This window comes from Fulmarus glacialis, unplaced genomic scaffold (assembly GCF_000690835.1).
Source record: "Fulmarus glacialis isolate BGI_N327 unplaced genomic scaffold, ASM69083v1 scaffold49397, whole genome shotgun sequence".
NCBI classification, from domain to species: Eukaryota; Metazoa; Chordata; class Aves; order Procellariiformes; family Procellariidae; genus Fulmarus; species Fulmarus glacialis.
In genome coordinates this window covers 1-20,115 of record NW_009222278.1, presented here as the reverse complement: position 1 = coordinate 20,115, position 20,115 = coordinate 1, and the positions used below count along the sequence as shown (strand labels likewise).

The following is a 20,115-nucleotide window of genomic DNA, read 5'->3' as shown; positions in this document are numbered from 1 at the left end:
CATAGCTAAACATAGCGAAATAAAACATATATAGCCTCAGTCATTAGCATCTCCAATTGGCTGAAGTCAGGAGGCTCGGCTCTGCACACCTACTTTGGGAAAGCTCACAGTGGCATTAAGTAATAATTTGTTATCACAGGAAATTCAGGACTGTATTCAAATTGTTTACACTTCAGTGAAAGAAATACCTGCTTTTACTCAGTTTCCTTTGAAATGTTTCGTAACAGAAAAATTCTGAGCATTGTTTCCCGACTATTATGATATTCCAAGATTTCATTTCTTTCTAATCTGAGAATTTATGAATATAAAAGGAAATCAGCATCTTTTGTAGGTTTTGGGGGTTTTGCATAAACAATTTTGAATCTCTCTGGAAGAATCAATGAACATCTAAGCTTCTCCTTTTTAGCTTCTCTTGGCTGTTTAAATATTAATAGACAAGAGACTGACCTTCAGTCCTGCTGCTGAATCATGGAAGCTGAAAAGTGGAATCAATACATCTTTGTGCCAATGATTAACTGATCACAGATTGGAAAACTGTCAGCTCAATTTTCATATTGCCAAATGCTTGATTTAATTTTTTCTGTGTAAAAATCATTCCAGTTAGAACCTCAATATAGTAAGCGACTTTAAGCACTTTGAAATGAGTTGTAGGACTTACTTAAAAATGTTATTGAACTGGGAGCTAAAAGTTCAGATCTACAAAAACCGTTAGTCCAGTCCAGATAAACTTCAGCACTTCTGCTGAAGTCAATGGGGCTACTTGTAGGCTCAAAGCTGAGCATACGCGTAAGTGTTTCTCCTGAATAAGGTACTGCTGGATTGTAAGAACTGAGATTTTTATTATTATTGCAGAGTGCTAACTAGCACTGGCTTTTTCTTCTTTCTTTCACAGAGATACGGATATGGTGGATGGGTACAGCTGGATCATCACTGTAAGGTTTGGGCTGTTTGGTGCTCTAAGCTGATCTTGTGTTGTCATCAGGAATACAAACTCACAGTAAATCTATTAAAAAGCAAAGTGGCAATAAGATTGGCTATGTCTTTGATACAGATTTCTCTAGAGGTCTATCTTCTGTGAAGTAGAATCACTCCAAGTCCTAATATACCTCAGCAGAACTTTTTGCTTAAGAGGTGAAACTCACATTCTCTTCTATGAACCAGTATCCATTTTTCATAGATTTGGGGACCATTATGTAGAAAAGTAGGAGTCTGAGGTATATTGGCAAGTAAACGGCAGACTGGGTCTGATTTTACTTCATCTTTCTGTCACCATCCACTCTATGAACTTTACAAAGGCACTTCTGAGCTACGTTAGTACAACTGGAACAACATGTCTCCAGATGCCATGAGTCTAAGCTAACAGTCCATCTGCATTCAGAATCCATCCTGCTGGTACTGAAGTTAGCAGAATACATGTATTTACTCTGATGGGCACAGAACTGGTTTCTTAAAGGCTTGATTCTGATCTCACTCAGAGTAGAGCAAATCAGCAATAATGTCAATGACATTCACAGTGACACAACAATGTAAAACTTCTGAAAAGAAGATCAAAATGTTGCAGTTTATCTTTTTATAAGAGCATTAAAAAATTACCAGTATTAGTGCTTTTTTTTACAGGAGGGCACAAGGACCTAAGAGAGGTAAGGCTGATATGGCAAAATAATTCCCTTCGTACATTACTATGTAGGTTAACTGTACCAGCTAGTTTTAAAGATGTTACCTCTGTTACCATATAGTAACTTCGGCATTTAGATATCCCTGTCTATCTCAAACACTGTCACAGGAAGCCAGCTTCCGCCTGTGATCTGTCAGCTCCCCAGTCCTAGGAATCTTTTGGAGACCCTGTCACTGCAAATGGCATTGGCCTCTGGAAGGAGGGAGAATAGAAAGATGGCATTAAAAAGAGGTCTTGGGAGACCTCAGTTCACTTTCCACCTCACTTCATAGGTACCTGTCCTAATTTGAAAAACTTCATCTCTAATTGCCTACCACAGGAGTGTTGTGAGTTGTACAGATACAGAAAGGATAAAAGCAATGCAAGGTATTAGCCAGATAATTAAGGAAAAAATACGAAGATAACAGAGGTTGGGTAGATAAGAGCAGAAGGAACAATTTGGATATAGTAGGCTGCAAGACAAAAGATGCAAAGTTAAAAGCATGAATAGCTCAACAAAAAGTGTCAGCGCATAACTCACCTACAGCTTGTGAAGAGTGCAAATAACTGGCTAAACCCAGCTATGTTATGTAATGGCAGGCTGTATGCACAGTGTTATCTGTCTCCGTCTTCTGAAATGCAGACATGATCTCAATATAGGAATTCTATACTGAAAACTAGAGTGATAAGTGATAGAAAGATTTAGCATTTAGCATTTTCAGGGTGACAGTGCCTCTTCCTGTCTGGGTGACCTTATAAAGAAAATAGTACCCAATCTTCTTCTTGTTTCTTATTTGACTTGGTTAATTCATTCATTCTCTGTAGACGTTTAACTTTTATTGTCTTTAGAGAAGCAAGACTTGCATTTTCCAGGTAATCAAGGTATTTAAATATATAATGCCTGTCAATTTCAGTGGAACTAGACATTCCCTCATCTCCTTGTCACTTTGGAAAACCATACTTCTTTGTGACTGTATATATGCATATATAAACTGAAAAAAAGCTGATAAAAGGGATACAACATTGTGTCTATTTATTGCAACCTAATGATATACACACTGTTGTCATTCTATAACATGCAAGGCTATGCTGTCAAATGCCTAACAACCATTTACAAAAAAGGACCACAGAATATGAAGGTTGGGACCAAGAATGAGGAGCAAACAAACATTATGCTGAAATTTCACATCTGAGTCTAAGCAGGCATAGGAGGGCTGAACCAAAGTGTGGATGGCACAGCTCCTGAGATACATGGTAGGTGCAGGAAGGGGAGAATTGTTGGAGACATTTTTAGCAGCTTAGCTGTTTGTTACAGGTCTGACGCTAAAATTTCTTGCTAAAAATAGTTTGCAAAGGAACTTTGTGGCAAGTCAATAATAGCCTTATACACTCTGCAGAGAATTCTGTCTAGCCTACTTCTGTCTGAAAATGTTGCGTGAAAAAAGTGCATGGCAAAATAAAATCCTATTCAGATATGTGGAGCTGGGGAAGTTAACTCTTAAGATTAAAAAAAAGCAAAAGCTTCTCATATTGTTCTGTGAAGAAGCATCAGGGTCAAACTGAAAGAAAAGAATTACATGCATTTTTAAAGAAGTGCAATTTGGGATGTGACTGAGTAATTTAGTGATTGGATAATTTTAAATGTAGCTTGCTGAACCAAATCAGCCTGCTGGACTTAATTCTTGAATATCTCTCTCTTAATTTCCACATAAATTAATTAAAGCCTTAAATATCAGATAATGTTTAGAATGGGATAGAATAGAATAGGAATAGAATAAAATAGAATAGGATGATAGAATTCTTCAGCTGTGGACTTAGAAAATTGTGTTAACCTTACAAATAAAAATCTCATGTCTTTTATGAGATTTTCAGCACTGCATCCATTGCTTTGAAACCTGAAAATTTTTTTCCTGATCCATATTTCATTCTTACTACTGCAAAAAACTCTGAGAATTGTTTCCCAGTTGAGGTGTCTGAGTAATTTCTCATTTTAAAAATATCAGGTGCAGGTTAGTGGCAGTGTCTAGAGACTATAGCAGTATGACTCATTTTCCAGTCACAGTGTTGCTGGACCAGATCTTTCCATCCTTACATACACACGCATTAATCTATTCAGATGATCACGTTTTGCTTTCCTGCATAATCAAGTCAACAATTAAGTTGCCAACATAAAATGCTGTGAGCTTAGCCTTGACCTGTAGTGTGTTCACAAAGAATCAGTTAAGGCAAATGAAAATAGCAAACTGTTCAACTAATTCTTCAATGAGAACAGCACATGGCTTATTAGAAACCTTTCCTATATTGCAAACCCTGTTGCAGCATTCAGAGAACAACTATTTATCTCAGCATTTAGGTATGAGCACTGTCAAAGTTGGTAGTAAAATTGCGATCTATCTTATATTGTTTCCAGTATTAGTAGAAGAAAATATATATGAGCAGATCAGCTGCTACGCCTTAGCTATGTCTGAGGAAATAATTGTCACCTGTGTTCACAGAAATACAGTAACCCAGTAAAGTCCATACGATCTGTTCGTATGCGATGCAATGCTCTGTTCTACTCTGTCTTCTTCTCTACTCACACCCCAAATACTTTTCTGTTTATTAGGCAATCTGCAGCAATGTGCTGATCTTTTTTTAATGTATCGGAGTGTATGGCTAGAGTAAACCTTTCTGTCAGGTTGGAAAATCAATTTTACAAGAACCTGAAGTATTTTACCAGAGGATCAGGACTATGTAGTTGTTATTACTAACTGTAATATTTCAAGTGATTTTCACAACCTGTGATACAGCTAACAAGTAACTTGACAGTTTGCCAAGGCAGCACAGTTAGATTTGTTGAAGAAAGCTTTAAAATATTCATTAGGGCAGTATATTTGTGAATGATGTATGAAGTTAATAACAAATTCAAGGTTAAGAACAGTCTGACTTCTCAGAAGGAGGGGACAGAAACCCAGCTCTGCGAGAAGTAGTGAAATTTTATTAGTTATTTCTGGTTTAGCATACTAGTAGGGAATATTCTGATTTAACAGATTTTTTTATTTAGAAAAATAGACAGGATCCTAAATAAACTGGTTTTGTGAGGAAAAATAAAGTGGCCTTTGGAGAGACAGAATTCCCTTTCCAGAAGGGTCAGAAGACTGCCCTGCGCTTAGCTTCTGTTTACGGTGAAGGTGAAGGAATAGCTGCTGTGTTTTCTCATGTGGTTTTCAATTTTCAACTGCAGATGCAGTGTGTTCTCTGTCCAATACATCTGCTGCATGACCACCCTTACCCATCCCAAATACACAGGGACATGTGGATCTTCTGACTTTCATCCATTTCCATTTATCCCTATAATAACTTCAAGCAACCAAGAAATACTCAGGCCTTGCAAGTATTGGTGAATTATATCTCATCAATTTGTGCAAGTGCAAGCCAACAGAAAGACTGTTTTGTCTGTCTGTACAAGTCCGTAGAAGCATATGGATACCTACAACTGTAACAGACAATTTACTTTGCTTAATGTGATAACACTGTGCCTACTCAACCTCTTTGGACAATTGACAAATCAACCAAAAATCAAGTTTAAAAGGGAAGTTTCCATGTTCATAGTTAAAGGAACAGTATTAAATTTCATTACCTTGATAATATTTTGAACTTTGTAGGTTTGGGAATTGGTGGCATATGCGGAAGGTATTACACTAATTCAGGTAATGGTTTTATACTGCGTTTAGGTTTTGTTTGGGGTTTTTTTCCCCAAATACAAAATCTTCAATAATTCTTTTTTTCGCAAGGAGAAAATGTAATCTGAAGACAACATAATAGGTCTCCTTTTTTCTCAGTATCACTGGTGATATGAAACAACTGGACTGAAATTAACAGAGTTGCACAATTATTTCTGTAGTTACTGGAATCATCGGGATGCTATTGACTTTAAAAGAATACACACATACCCAAGGGGAAAATTTAGCACAGATTTAATTAGAGTATTCTTTTGAGGTTAAAATTTGGTTTCAGGATAAACTTGAATTAAGGTACCTGATATCTTTTCCAAACAAATGTAGTGTGATATACATTGCAAAAGAAAGGGGATTTTTTTATTGTGAAGAATTAAATCTGAACTATAAATTACTGTTTTATTAATGACTATTTTAAAATAGTCTTTGATTAAAAATACCCACTGAATAAAAATAAAAGAACAAAATTTTGTCACTGAGTTTCTGTAGAGAGCACAATATACTCAAGCAACTATAAATTAGCATGTACTACTTTGTCACATTTATAATATATGAAAATGTCATTTCACAGGGACAGGCAAAGATGATGAAGGATGGAAAGGTTTTTAGAGTTATTCACGAGAACTGCTGGGATCCAGAAGTACGGATTAAAGAGATGGACCTATCAGGTACCTCCATAAAGGAATTGAAATCATTGTGTCTCATTTAGAATAATAGCAACTTCTCTGTTGATTAACATCTGAAAGCGCTCAATAACAATATCAAAACTAAAAGATTTAGCATACTGATTCATTAGTTTAAATCTGTTGAAAGTCAGTGAAAACTGATATGCTTTATATTCAGACTCAAATGGGACATGTTCCCATAACTTTCCTCATTTTCAGTAGCAATTTATTCCCCACTGATTTTGGTGTGATTGTTAGCACAGTAAGGAATTAATTGACATAAGTAAGGATGACTGACTGTGGACTTGAAAAGGCAACATACATTCCAGGTGTAGAAGTGACTTACGTAAAAGAGGAAGCCCTTTCATTTTTGTTCCAAATGTTAACAAGATTTTGCTTACTCATAGGATTTTTTGTATGTTTGTTTCCTTTTCTAATATTTTTTTCTTTTTAGATGTTGCAACTTCATTCTGTATTTTTGCTAGAGGACTCTGAGCCTAGAGAACTGATACAATTACTTTCTCAGAAAAGAGAGTTTTCCTGATTTAGAAAGAAACTTAACCAGATGCCAAATTTGCAAATTTGTTTTCCATCAAGTTACTGACATGCCACTAAATAAGGTTTGTAAGATGGGAAACTGAGAATGAGAGAAGGAACTTTTAGTCTGGTGGATTACTTTTGTTAGATCTTATTAACACTCTAATTCCAAATTACTTTTGTGAGAGAAATATTGTTACTAAAGATTATTTTTTCTTAGATTGAGGCCTGAATAATTCCCTACATCAGTTTCTCAGTAGATGCAACTTGAATATCTTCTCTGACTTTTCATAAAGAATAAACACCTGAATTACTTCAAAGAGCAGATATTTTATAAGTAGCATCTTTATGATTATTGTTTCCTTCTCTCAAGGGATAGCATGTTAGGAGATACTTTGGGTCATTCTCCTTATGGAAGTTTACTGCAACACATAACACATGCCAATTTAGGAACTCAAGGGCTGGTGGGCAATTTATGTAAAGACAACTTAGAATTTTCAAGTACCTCATTTTCACCCTGGAGAAGCAGTATTTCAAACTCCAACCATTAGACATTTAATAGGAATGCTAGAATGTCTTTGCAACCTCTCTGAAATATGCTGCCTTGACTAGATTGTAATCATTCCCTGAGTTAGCTCAGGGATTTTGGGGATTACCACATCATTCAACAACAGTGTGGATCATAAATAGTCTTTGGGCATCTTTCCCTTTCAGATATTTCCCTCAACACTAATGGCAAAAAAACAAAAAACAAAACAATTCTGCCCCACTATTTGCTGTAGACAAAGGGAAAACACAGGAGCAATTTTTTTCAAATTTTTGCAACAGCTCTCCAGAAAAGAAAATGTATCATAAAGCCAACAGCACGATATTTCTCCACAAACTAAACAGTGCTCACTTGGTTAAAAAAAAAAAAAAATCTAAAACTGTGTGTTACAGCACCATCTGGTGACTTGTGCCATAAAAATGTCCCCATTTATTACAGCACTCCAGAGATACAGGCATCAGCCAATTAAGTGTAAAAAATAGGTCTTACTGTTTTTCATTCTTACTGTTCACCTAATGATAAAGACTATGGGCCGCATTTACTCTTTTTCGGTTTACAAAGCTGTAGCTACTTAGTTCAAAGACCGTTTTCTGTAACAAGGCCAAGATAGATTATACCCAAAAATTTAACCTCCAAACATGGCATAATTTTGGAACAAAGATGCAAGGAGTCTCCCAGCTGAACAAAACTAGTATCAGTCACTGTAAGGTATTATTAACTCAGAGAGATAACTTACAGCTTGGTTGCTAAAAGGCTTTGTGCAATGCCCAAGAAATCTTGCCAGTAATAAGAAATGGTAGCCAATGTACCAAAGAGACTAAATTAGTTCTGTCCTAGGTCTATTTGGTATACAAACCTGCATAAAGAAAATCAATTTAAAAAGCTATCATCAAGGTAATTCAATAAAACAAGCTGCAGAGGAAATTAACATCACAGTTCTGTGACACAAATCATCACAATTTTAGTGGAGAAAATCTTTCAGTTAATCCTAACTGCCTTTTCCTACTATTTTATCCTTTGTAAAACCCTCTGAAGAGGGTATAAAGTAGAGGTTTTTCTGTGCTGATTCTTCTTCTTCCTAAAGCTAGTGTCTAGGAATGTTCAGCCTGGAAATCTGCCTTTAAGATTTATGTTAAATTTGCTCAGAAGTGTAAAAATGGATTGAAACCAGATACAATGCTTATTGTGGAAAACATGGTGAATGTTCTCAAACATACTAATCAAGTGTCCAGTAGCATATTGGTGGATAATACAACTTAGGCTGTACTTCGGTATATATGTAATTTTGTAGACCTAATCCTTAAGCCCAAACTACTGCTGCTGTAGATAATATTAATCAGATCTTGTAAGAGAGATGCCTGAGTTAGCTTCCCCTCTTGTTTCCTACTTAAAATACTGAGATGGAGGATAAATCATTTTGTTAAACATTCAAATGCTTTGGCAAGGTCATTGTCTTAGAAGAAATTCTCGTAGGGTTTTTCTGCCATCTTTTGCATTAGTAGTCTCATTATTAACTACCAAGTTAAATTTTTTAAAGCATGACAAAATATGTGCATAAATATTACAAACAGACCTAAAATTTTAAAAAAATTACAGTTTTGCATGTAACTATTTAGTGAAGTCCTAATTATTGTTTATTGTTTCTTCTGTTGTTAATCTGCTAGGTTTGTTGTGTTCATTCCTGTAACCCGTCACACACAAAGTTACAGTACAGATTTGTGTCTGAACAGAAACCAAACAACATAGACTTAATTCTCTTTATTGCTAACATCCAAGTTATTTCTAAAAACAGGCAGATTTTCTTATACTTACAACCTCAGTAGTCCAGACACAGGATGAATGAAACCTAATACAATATAGCTTTGGGGAACACTTAGGAAAATATTGTTTAACAACCATTGTTAACATAACGTTGTTTATCTTTGAGCTAATTTACACATTTATTTATTAAATATATATGATAAATGTGACCCCAAAGTAAACTTAAGATACTTAAGATACAATGTATTCTGTTGGTTTAACGTCACATTCATTTATGTGAGAGTAACATTGAATTGCTATTTTAATTAATTGTACACGTGCGTACCAAAGTTCTAAAATGAAAATAGTGTCACAAATAATATAGTATGAGTATGAAAGTGTTATTTTTCTTTCTACTTAGCAAAAATATTCCAATCCTAATAAAATGATACACTACAAGATTTATTACCATGATCCTTAATTAGCAAAAAAACGATTCTATGCATGTCACTGTTAAATCAGTCTTTCTTACCATTAAAGCTTTTACCTTCTACCTTTGAAACCAAAATGCTTTCTTATTTTTAACATTTTACCAAAAAAAAAGGAAACATTAACAACTGTTTTTTCTTACTCAGGAGTCACAGTCCAAGTCCTTTCCACAGTCCCTGTAATGTTCAGCTACTGGGTAGGTTTCTACTAGCATATTTTGTAATTCATATGTTAAAAAATTTTTTAAAAATAAATGCATCCTCCTATAAATTAGGTGACTGAAGTAGTCACTAGAGCACTGAAGTACATGCGGAATTGTTCTGCTGTGAAAAACAAAAGACAAAAAAATAGTCCAGGTATCAGAAGAGCCAGCAGGGTGTCCTGCCAAAGCTCCACTCTGGAGTACACTCAGTAAGAAAGAATGAGACAACAGAATTTCTTCTGGGGACCTTATGGGGGTAGCTGGAAACAGGAAGAGAGAATTTACACAGCATGAATCCATGGTTAGCAGGTAGACATATATGTACAGATGCCAGGAAAGCTAGGCATCAATCAATATTTTCTCATGAAAAAAAGTAGTAAAAGATATATTTGTGGTCTTGTCCCACTTTCTTTTAAATGTGGCATGGGACTCATTGACCTAGAATGCTTTGAATCTTAAAATTCAGTAGCAAATTTAAATTAATATGTTCCCTGCATGGTGATCTTGAATGCATCAAAGAAATAAAAACAGTCTGGGAAGATAAATCATAGCAAAATGCAGTTCTAAATACATTCTCCATGTGACTATTTAGCTACATGTACATGTTGAGTTGTTATATGTAAACAGATATGCTACATTAAAAATTGTTGTGTTAAGCCCACATATAAGTAGTACCACTGATCTTCACAATTTCTTGTTGGGTGACATATCTTTAAAATTTTATTATGGTATTTATGGGAATATTTTCCATTAAATATGTATTAGGGGGGAAATGAAAAACCAATTGTATGGATATTGCAGTTCCCTTATTAGAATTATGACTGTTATCTCCTTCTAAATGTTAGAGAGGTTTGCTTAAGTTTTCCCTGTAGAATTCTTATGCTCCAGCATCTCACATTTCTTGTTTTTATCTCTTCAACTCCAATAATAGGAGAGTAAATATTTTAAACATTCCTATGTTTAAAAATTATATGCTAAGCTTTTTGCATTGGGATAAACAAAAACAGAGGACTGGTTGACACAAAAGACCAGATACTTAAGTGCTTTATTACACTCATCCTGAGTAGTAAAGGCAATAGCAGTTGATAAAATATTCAAGACAAGAAGCAGAACTGCACCCAGAGGTTTTAAAGTGAGGCAGAATTTAGCCCTACTGGTTTCCAGCTATTCAGAACTGTAAAGTAAATTTTAGGTTCAAACCCTGTTTCTGAATTGTTTGCAGTGGCATTTATCCAATATCTTCCAAAGGTGATAACATTTGAGAACTATATTTTAATATACTATTCTGCTTAATATCTTACCAGGCCAAACCTCAAGATACTTTAGATCTAGCCCAGATATTAAATAATGACTTAGCTGCTACAGTAAAAAAGTACCCCAAGAGGTTTATCGGCTTGGGTACATTACCTTTGCAAGCTCCAGACCTGGCTGTGAAGGAAATGCATCGCTGCGTGAATGAACTTGGATTTCCTGGAGTACAAATAGGATCTCATGTCAATGAATGGGACCTGAATGCACCAGAACTGTACGATATTTATGCTGTGAGTAGATGTTTCTTTCCTTATTTTGGGGAATTCTGTGATACAGAATTCTGTCTAAAAATACCTTGGGACATACTCAGTCATCAACTAAATTTATAGATACATGGAAACAATTGAGCCTTCTAATCTGCTTAATGATCAGAGAGATTCAGCTTTAATTATATATGATAATTTATTATAGGATATAATGACAATAATACAATATAAAACATTCTGAAACATACTTTATAATAATGAATAACAAAATCTTTTTATGATATGAGTTCTCACTGTAGAGTTGCCTTCTTGGTTTGTGAGGACAATTGCAGTATCAAATAAAGCATTTCTGCACTGTTTGCTTTTGGGTTCAAGTTACTGTATCCAATCCTATTGAGATAATCAATAAAACTCCCTGAGATTTTCAGAGATACCTATAGAGCCAAAGTACCATACAGAATTATGCAAATGGGACCAAAAGTTCCAAACTGAATGTATTGATTATAAAATGAATTTATAGATTGCATTTCTTAAATAGCCTGAGGTCCAGATGAGAATGGTCATTTGTCTAAATTGTGAGGTTTAATCAATGTACATTCTGTATCTGTTTCACAGGTTATTATAGCTGTCAGCTTGAAATTGATCCATAGAGGTTATTTTTCAGAATGCTCAATTTATTCAACAACTCTGTTAGTGCAGCATCTGGACTATTTGTTTTTATGGTCATATACAATCATATACACTCTTGGAGATGCACACATTCACAGAATCACAGCATGGCTGAGGTTGGAAGGGACCTCTGGAAATCATCTGGTCCAGCCCCTTGCTCAAGCAGGGCCACCTAGAGCCAGATGCCCAGGACCATGCCCAGATGGCTTTTGAATATCTCCAAGGATGGAGACTCCACAACCTCTCTGGGCAACCTGTGCCAGTGCTCAGTCAGCCTCACAGTAAAAAAGTGTTTCCTGATGTTCAGAGGGAACTTCCTGTGTTTCAGTTTGTGCCCATTGCCTCTGGTCCTGTCACAAGGCACCACAGAAGGGAGCCTGGCTCCATCTTCTTTACACCCTCCCTTCAGGTATTTATATACATTGATGAGATCCCTGCTGAGCCTTCTCTTCTTGGGGCTAAACAGTCCCAGCTCTCTCAGCATTTCCTTATAGGAGAGGTGCTCCAGTCCCTTTGTCATCTTTGGACTCTCCACTAGCTCCATGTCTCTCTTGTGCTGAGATCCCTCGCTTGTACTAGGATCTCTCTCTTATACTGTACATTCTTCAGCTTATGTTTAACACATAGGAAGTAACCTCTATTGCTTTCAGAAACATCCCCGGATAATAAAGATTGTGAAATTAAGCCATATTTGATAATGAACTTTATCAATCTACGAAGCCAGTTACTGAATTGCTATTTTTAGTTTACAAATGTAGATGGCAATTACTCCCTACAATCCAAAAGTTGCAGCTTTATTTATGCATGTATGGGTAAATAAACCCAAATTTTTCAAATGCATGATAATCTCCTTAGCAACAAGAGGAGGTCCAGAAATACATCTGACAAAATGAAGCTGTTAAATCCTGGTTAAGCATATGAATGATTCTGATGACTATATATTTAAATTTAAGCACATAGTTAAATTACTCAGTCAGAATTATCATCCTATATTGTTCTTCTGTTTTCCTTTCCAAAGATGTCAGTAATTTTGGAAAAATTAATATACTTGAGTGGAGATGGATTATTGATCGGAATACAGCTAGATTTCAAACTCTTAGGGTGGATTAGGAATAGTTTTAACTTTTTTTTAAGCCAGGCAGAGGGCCAAAGGGGACAAATGTAGTGCAACAGCAATGAAAATTCCTGAATGCAGCTGGAACAATTCTGCAAAACGATCCTAAAATGATTCTATAAAACATTATGAGAATTCATCCTCGTATGTGTAATGAAACCAAAAGAATATTAGTTTGAACCGAGTTTTATACTTCAGGATGGCTGACAAATACAGCTAAAAAAGCATTTTTGTACTGCATTAATCTGCAGAACACTTGGCTTACTAAAAAGATATTATCATCAGTGTTTCCAATCCTGTAGTCTCAAAAAGAACTATGCAACTGAGTGAGGACTTCAGGATATGGCCCAGAGGAGTAAATATATCCAACTATTGCTTATAGTTCTTACTTCTGGGCCTATTTTCATTACTAGTACTAATGCTCAGTACGATTTTGCAGGTAATCTTTAAAGCACAACTAAGAACTAAGATGCATTTTGGTATGATTAGTCAAGATTTAGATTTTTTCTTTTTGCTGCAGGCTGCTGAACAATTAAATTGCTGTCTCTTTGTGCATCCCTGGGACATGCAGATAGATGGAAGGATGTCCAAATATTGGTTTCCCTGGCTAATAGGTGAGTGTATATTTACTTTGCTTAATCTTATGAACTGTCACTGGATTATGCCCAGAAGACTGTTGCAAAGGTACTAGTACAGAAAAAAACTACATCATTTTTCTATGAATCTGTTTTTTTTAAATCAAGTACTACGATTAAATCTGTTGTATAAATTCAGCAGTCATTTGTTTTTAAGCTTGTTTAGTTTGTCTAACTTTTAAATACCTAAAATTAAAATTATTCAGACTAGCAACAGAATCTAGTATTCTCTTTTGTCCTAAATATAAAGAGCAGGTGACTAGGGAAAAGTGAATTGTCTCTGAAATGAGCTCCTCAAAAATAATGTGAGTAAATGAAGGAGTAGGCAAAACCAAACACTACTTCCTAGAATTTCTTGGATTATTTCCTAGAAATAGGTTGATCAGAGAGGAAATAAATCTAAGTTCACATCAACTATAGCTGAAAGAACATGTACTTTGAAAGCTCCCAATAGATGTAGGGAATTATCTGGTTTCTGGTTTTTTCCCCATCTGCTAGGTAAATCAGAAAAACATTGAATAACAGAAGTTAGGTTCTACTGCTACCTAGAAATGTTTAGGCCTGATTCCACCCTTCCTTACTCTGTTTTGCATTGTTTTGTTTTGCATGGTTTTGCACTGCCTCCAGTAGAGGTGTTCTGAAAAACATACTCAATGTACATATAATATGTGTTCTGCAATATACACTGGAAAATCTTAGTGTCCCAGTCACCAGTGCATTATCTTAAAACAATATCAATTAGTCTTGATCAGAGCAGGCTCAACAACACAGATTTAAAAAGAGACTAAAATTACTGCATTTACTTAACAAAGTGTAAAGATTTTCCTTCTAAGCCTAATAAGGCTTTGCATCTGAGCATATGGTAAAACATTAATGAAAGACAACATTTTGAGGTGATGGGTGTTGTTTCCCCCATAGATGAGGGGAACTCAGTTCCTAATTTCAAGCTGGATTTCTGAAGTTAGGCGCCTAAATGGCATGATATTCTAAAAATGTTAAGTGTGCTCAGAAACTGAGGCCTGATACAGGAACTTAAATAGCTGTTATGTTCCTAACACTGGGCATCCAAGTTACCCAGTGGCAAAGAGAGAGAGAGGTTATTTCTAAACTGTAGGAACTGGCACCACGTCACAACTAAACCCCAAATCTGTGTTGGAATATCCACCAACATATCTGCCCCAGTTTCCACAGAAAAGAAGCACAGGTGGGAAGAGAACCTGGCATATTCCAGACTCGCCTTTGAGGTAGGATAACTGGGGAATCAAACCCATACTGTGCAGTTCTGGGGATAATTGGGGAATCAAACCTGTACAGTGCAGTTCTGGGGATAACTGGGGAATCAAGCCTGTACTGTGCAGTTCAGGACATACCCACCCTGTCTGTCAGCTGTCCTAGTGGTGTAGGATAAAAACTGGGCTTAGAATTCAGAAGATCTTAGCTTCCAGTCCTGTGTCCTCATTTCAGTTAATTAATGTTCAGCTCCATGTTCCTCTAATAGAAATAGTGCGTAACCTTTGGCAGCTGCTCTGTAATTATTATATTTTCACTAGGCTCAAGGCTAATTGAAGAAAATGGAGATAACATTTAAAACTCATAGGAAAATAAAAAATAAAACTCTCATACAATAAAGCTTTTTTTTTTCTTAGGCATGCCAGCAGAAACAACCATAGCCATTTGCTCCATGATTATGGGAGGAATTTTTGAAAAATTTCCTAAGCTGAAAGTTTGCTTTGCACACGGAGGTAAGTAATACACCATGTGAAACACTTGTTCTTTAGTTGAGCATGGTACAATTGTATTTTCTGGTATGCCAGCTAATAGGGTTACCACTTTAAGCCTACCACCAGCTGAGTACTATTACCCCAAAGAAGATAATATGCCAGATCGGCTGCTTGTGTGAACACTCTCTAGCCTGTTTCAGCCAGTGTTTGAACTGTTACAATAGCCTTTAAGGGAAACGAGGAGGAAGGGGAGACAGGAGATGGCTTGGGGAAAGGGACAAGGAAGCAGCAGGAGGAATTTGGGCATCACAGTAGTGAAGAAGTGGGGAAAACAGAGAAAGAAGCTAATGAATGGGAAGGAATAAAAAATTCTGATGCAGAGCACTTACCTTCTAAATAGTTGACAGTAAAACTTACGGATCTCTGTTGATAATGTGGCTTTTTTACCTCCTGCATATTTTTCGCTTCTGTTACTAAAAATTTCTTCTTGCAGGTGGATCTTTTCCATACACAGTTGGGCGAATCTCCCATGGATTCAACATGCGCCCTGATTTGTGTGCAGTGGATAATAAGGTGGATCCAAGAAAATATCTTGGTTCATTTTACACAGACTCTCTTGTCCATGATCGTGGTGCACTAAGGCTGCTAACAAGTGTAATAGGAGAGGTGAGTTTTAATGCTTCCAGAAGCAGGTGAGTCATTCTTTATTTAATTCTCTATGAAATAGCAAAAGGAGAATATAAGAAGAAAGCAGGAAGAAGACAGCATAATCTTCCAGTAAAATCAGAACCTGAGCTATTATAAACTGATGGGCTTCTGCCATGTTGATAATGTTTTTACTATATGGAGTTATTGAAATGGTGGTTTTAATCCAGGAAATCATGCACTGTGAATCTTAGTTCAGTGAGGCTAGTTTCTTGTATAAGGTTTTCAGGATGGAACTGCAAGCAAAGACTGCTTCATCTGGAGCCTTGTTTTCAAATGGCTTAATTTTCAAATTCAAGTGTATACTCAAAGAAATAAAATTGTATTTCCACTTGGGAAGTTATAGGCAGAAAAAAGTCAATAATGAATAAAGTTTTTGTGAGGATCCTGGAGAGCACATTAAACATCATGGGTTTGCACAAATATTTTAATTGTTAGAGTAGAGAGTAAAGAAATCTTTGTAGTTTAGCAATCTGTTTAAATCGGGTACAGCATGGGACAGAAAAATCCAAAAACATTCAAATAATTCCTTCCCATTAGTAAATGTTCAGGAAGGGGTTGAAGATGGCATCACTCATGCCAAGTTCCCATGGATCACTACAAATCAAGAAGAGACCTGTATTTGCGTCTTGATCTGTGGAGCTCATGGAGTTTCTGCAGCTAGCAGGCAGATACCTACCAGATGTCAAAAACAGAAATGCAAGCTCTGACATTGACTTTCTTGTCTCAACAACTGTATTCCTGTTTCCTGTACATCAGTTTCTAGGCTCACATAGTACTTTCTCACGTATGGGGCTGTTGCTGTCATCAGGGCCTCTTGTATGACCAAAGTTCACAAGAACAGCTAAGCCGAATGTTTTCTTTCTCTCTACAGAAAAGATAGTTGACTTCCCATTTTCATCTCTAACAGTCTGAACAGGTTACTGCAATAAATATGTACTAGAACTGGTATAGAAGTGACTTGCCTAGGCCAGCCAAAAATAATAATGCAGAACTATTTCTTTATCGTGGTACTCTGAGCCCAGGTCTCAACCCTTTGAAATCCATGGGTTTTCAGTCTGTGCTGCACAGGAAATCTTTGTCAGCTTTGAGACTGGACTTCTGCCTGCAGCTCCTCTACAGTACTTGTGCCTTTTAGGAAAACTTTGCACTTGAAGATTCATGAAAAATTCAACAATGTGACAGCACAACTACAGCTTGAAACAATACTATAGAAAGTTTTTGTAAAGTGTGTATGTATGTACACATACAATGACACTACAGTTCTAAGGAGAGGAGAGAGAATACCTCTTTCTTAAACCCACCATGAACCAAAAATAGATTTATGACAGGAGCCCCATAAAATATGCAAAGAAACTACCATGCAGCCTAGTTCCGCTAGAAACAAGTAAGATAAAACCCAGGTCCGTTTACTTGTCAAAAGATCTGCTAATAAGCTGTTAGTATTGGAAAGTTCTTATAACATCAGTGGCTATCAACTCGGGTGGCATTTGCTAAGTTCTTTCCGTACACATGGACATGTTATAGCATTTTTTTTGGCAATCCTAGTCCTAGTGAACACTGATGGAGAGATCTCTGTGTCAGGGATGAAGTTTTAGGCACCAGATGGGTTACTAACAAAATACCAGGGCTACAGCCCAATATTGATTTGTTAATTTCTGTTACCAACCTCTAAACAGTAAATATAACATGGTCAACAGCCCTGGACTTTCTACTCTGCATCACTTTTTGAATCTAACTGTAGCTTACAGTAATCACGTGGCTTTAAATAGTTTTTACAATAGATTTTAAAATTTTACCAGATGTGATGTGCACTTCCATTTTACAAGATATCCAAAGGCAGTAACAGTTCAGCACTTGCGTTCAGTTATCTCCTTTTCTGAGAAGTCTCCCCAAATCCGGACCATGTCATCCTAAGTATATTCTCGTTCTACATGTAGTTATAGTATAGCAGGGATGAGTCTAGCTCTCGAATTTTAAATTGCCATGTTTAGGTGGTCAGATTCCTTTTTTTATTGCCAAGGAGACAAGATCACTTGCTTGTTTCTTTTTTTTCCATTTTAAAATGTTGGGAGACATGTTTTGCCATTGTTAGAAAGACCTCGGTAAATTAGAAGCTGCGTGACTCAGCATGGCTGAGACCCACAGATTCTTTTTTCTGGGCTGATTCTGGTTTTAAACTGAACTATAGATGTCAAGAGCGAAGCAGGACAGAAAGTACAACAGGATGTTTAATCTATTGCTGACAACGTTTTTTCTGTTTTGACTTGTATAGAATGCAAGTCTTGTAGCAGTTCTGCTTTAGAGTAACAAGTTAGCTTTGCATCTCAAGGCTGCTCTAAGCTATGGCCGTTGCAGGAAAGCTGCTGTCTTTGCACCACACTTAAACTGTAACTTCTCTACCTTTCTTTCTAAGAAGCAACACATAGGCTCTGGCCCTTAATCATGACTAGTCTTTGCAACTGAAATTTAGTTGCTTGAGGAGAGAGAGGTTACGGATTCTAATTCAATAATCTAAAAGTCACTCAGCAATAGCCTCTCTCATGTCTCATTTATTTTGTCAACAGACTTCTGAAATTAAGTTTCCTAATGCAATAAATTTGACCAGTGTACTACATAGGGTGTTGGTGTCTTTAATTCTCCTCTGAGTATTTTGAGCTTAAGCGATGTGACATCAGGTAGAACCACAGTGCTGAAAAGTCATGAGTCAGATCCCAAAAACTTAAATGCTTGTAACGCTCCAGAGAACTTGAAAAAAAAGTACATTTTCTTTCTCTTTTTCATAGCCTAAGGCATCTTATCCTTGAAAAAAACATTCACATCACATTTTCAAGCTTTACTTTATAACCATGAAGATTAAAAAGTTCCCTCTTTTTTCCAATGAAAGCTGATATTCTTACATAATACCATTCCAAGAGTCAAATGCTTAAAAAAATGCCAAATATCTCAGTGTTTTCAGTGCAGCCATGTATTGGCAGAATAACAAATATAAGGTGAATAAATGCTGGGCTAAAAACAATGCGATTGGGTCTTGAGGATGACACTGTAACTTTATGAGCTGAAGGCTTGAAATAGGACAGCTCTCTAGAGTATAGCTAAGAGCTGTTCAGGAAGGGCATCAGCGTGTGTGAAGATGTGCTTAGACATGGCTTCAGGTCCTTAGGGAATAGCCATTACCTGGCATCAGAGTGTAATGTGCTGGCTTTGAGCTTATGAATATTAAAATCCAGTGACAGCTGTGATGAGTCATGTACATTTAACTTCATCCCTTCTTAGTTTTAGGTGCAGGTTAATTGGAGCCTATCCCAGTTAAAGGAAGCAGAAATACACATTTCTGAGAAAGAATTTTGTAAGACTGCAAAATTGCTGCAGTCCTTCCCTCCCCCCATGATGAGGTAGCTTGAAGTGAATATAAATAAACACAAAATCCCTAATGATGCTGGCTATAAAAAGTGAAGAACTGGGTTGACAGGGGATTAAATGATTCAGTGTATCTCTGCAAAAACTTCCCCATAGTGATTCCTCAAGAGCCATCACACAAAGGTAAAACATTCTCTGGCCAGAAGTTGGAGCTGAACTGGCTATAGCAATCTGGCCTTTTTTTGAGATGTGTCCTGATAGTAGGAAAGAAGGTGAGATTCAAGGCAAATACAATTTTTCACTAATATAAGAGGACAAACTCATGCTTGATACTCTTTGAGATTCATTTTAAGATTCAGGTCCCTATTACTGTGAAAAAAGTTCTGTTGAGTAGAAGGGTCCACTGAGGTTAATCATTAGCCATATGTACCTTTCTAAAAGGAGAGATGCAATAATTAAGGTATCAAACTGTAAGTCCTCTAGGGAAAACTGACTTTGTTGATATCCTTTGGAATAATATTATAATACATCTCTTACGCTAGGAGTATTATTTATCTGCAGAGGCTTCACAGGACTTCTCTGAGGCTGGTTGCTAAAGACAGGTATTGCAATCCCCATTTTATAGATGGGTGATGGGTACAAAACTGAAGCTCAAAGAGTATAAATTAATAGCCTAATATCACTAGTAGCAGAGCAATAATGCTGCTTCTAAATTTTTCTTATTAATTTACAGCTCTTAATTTTACTGCTAATTAATAGATCACATGATTAGCTGTGAAACACTTTAAGTTAGAGGAAAAGAAAAATATCATTGGAATAATATATATATTACATACTTTATATA

General features: G+C 36.3%; 1 protein-coding gene across 1 annotated transcript; it reads left to right on the top strand.

The window, feature by feature from the left end:
- Positions 1-892: 892 nt before the first annotated feature.
- ACMSD (aminocarboxymuconate semialdehyde decarboxylase) lies at positions 893-19,611 on the top strand (the record flags this gene model as incomplete). The annotated part of the gene is made up of 8 exons (XM_009581394.1): positions 893-937; positions 5,942-6,038; positions 9,495-9,544; positions 10,855-11,091; positions 13,371-13,464; positions 15,132-15,227; positions 15,700-15,872; positions 19,585-19,611. Coding segments are annotated over 8 exons (819 nt in total), but the record flags the coding sequence as incomplete, so codon positions are not given.
- Positions 19,612-20,115: the final 504 nt, after the last annotated feature.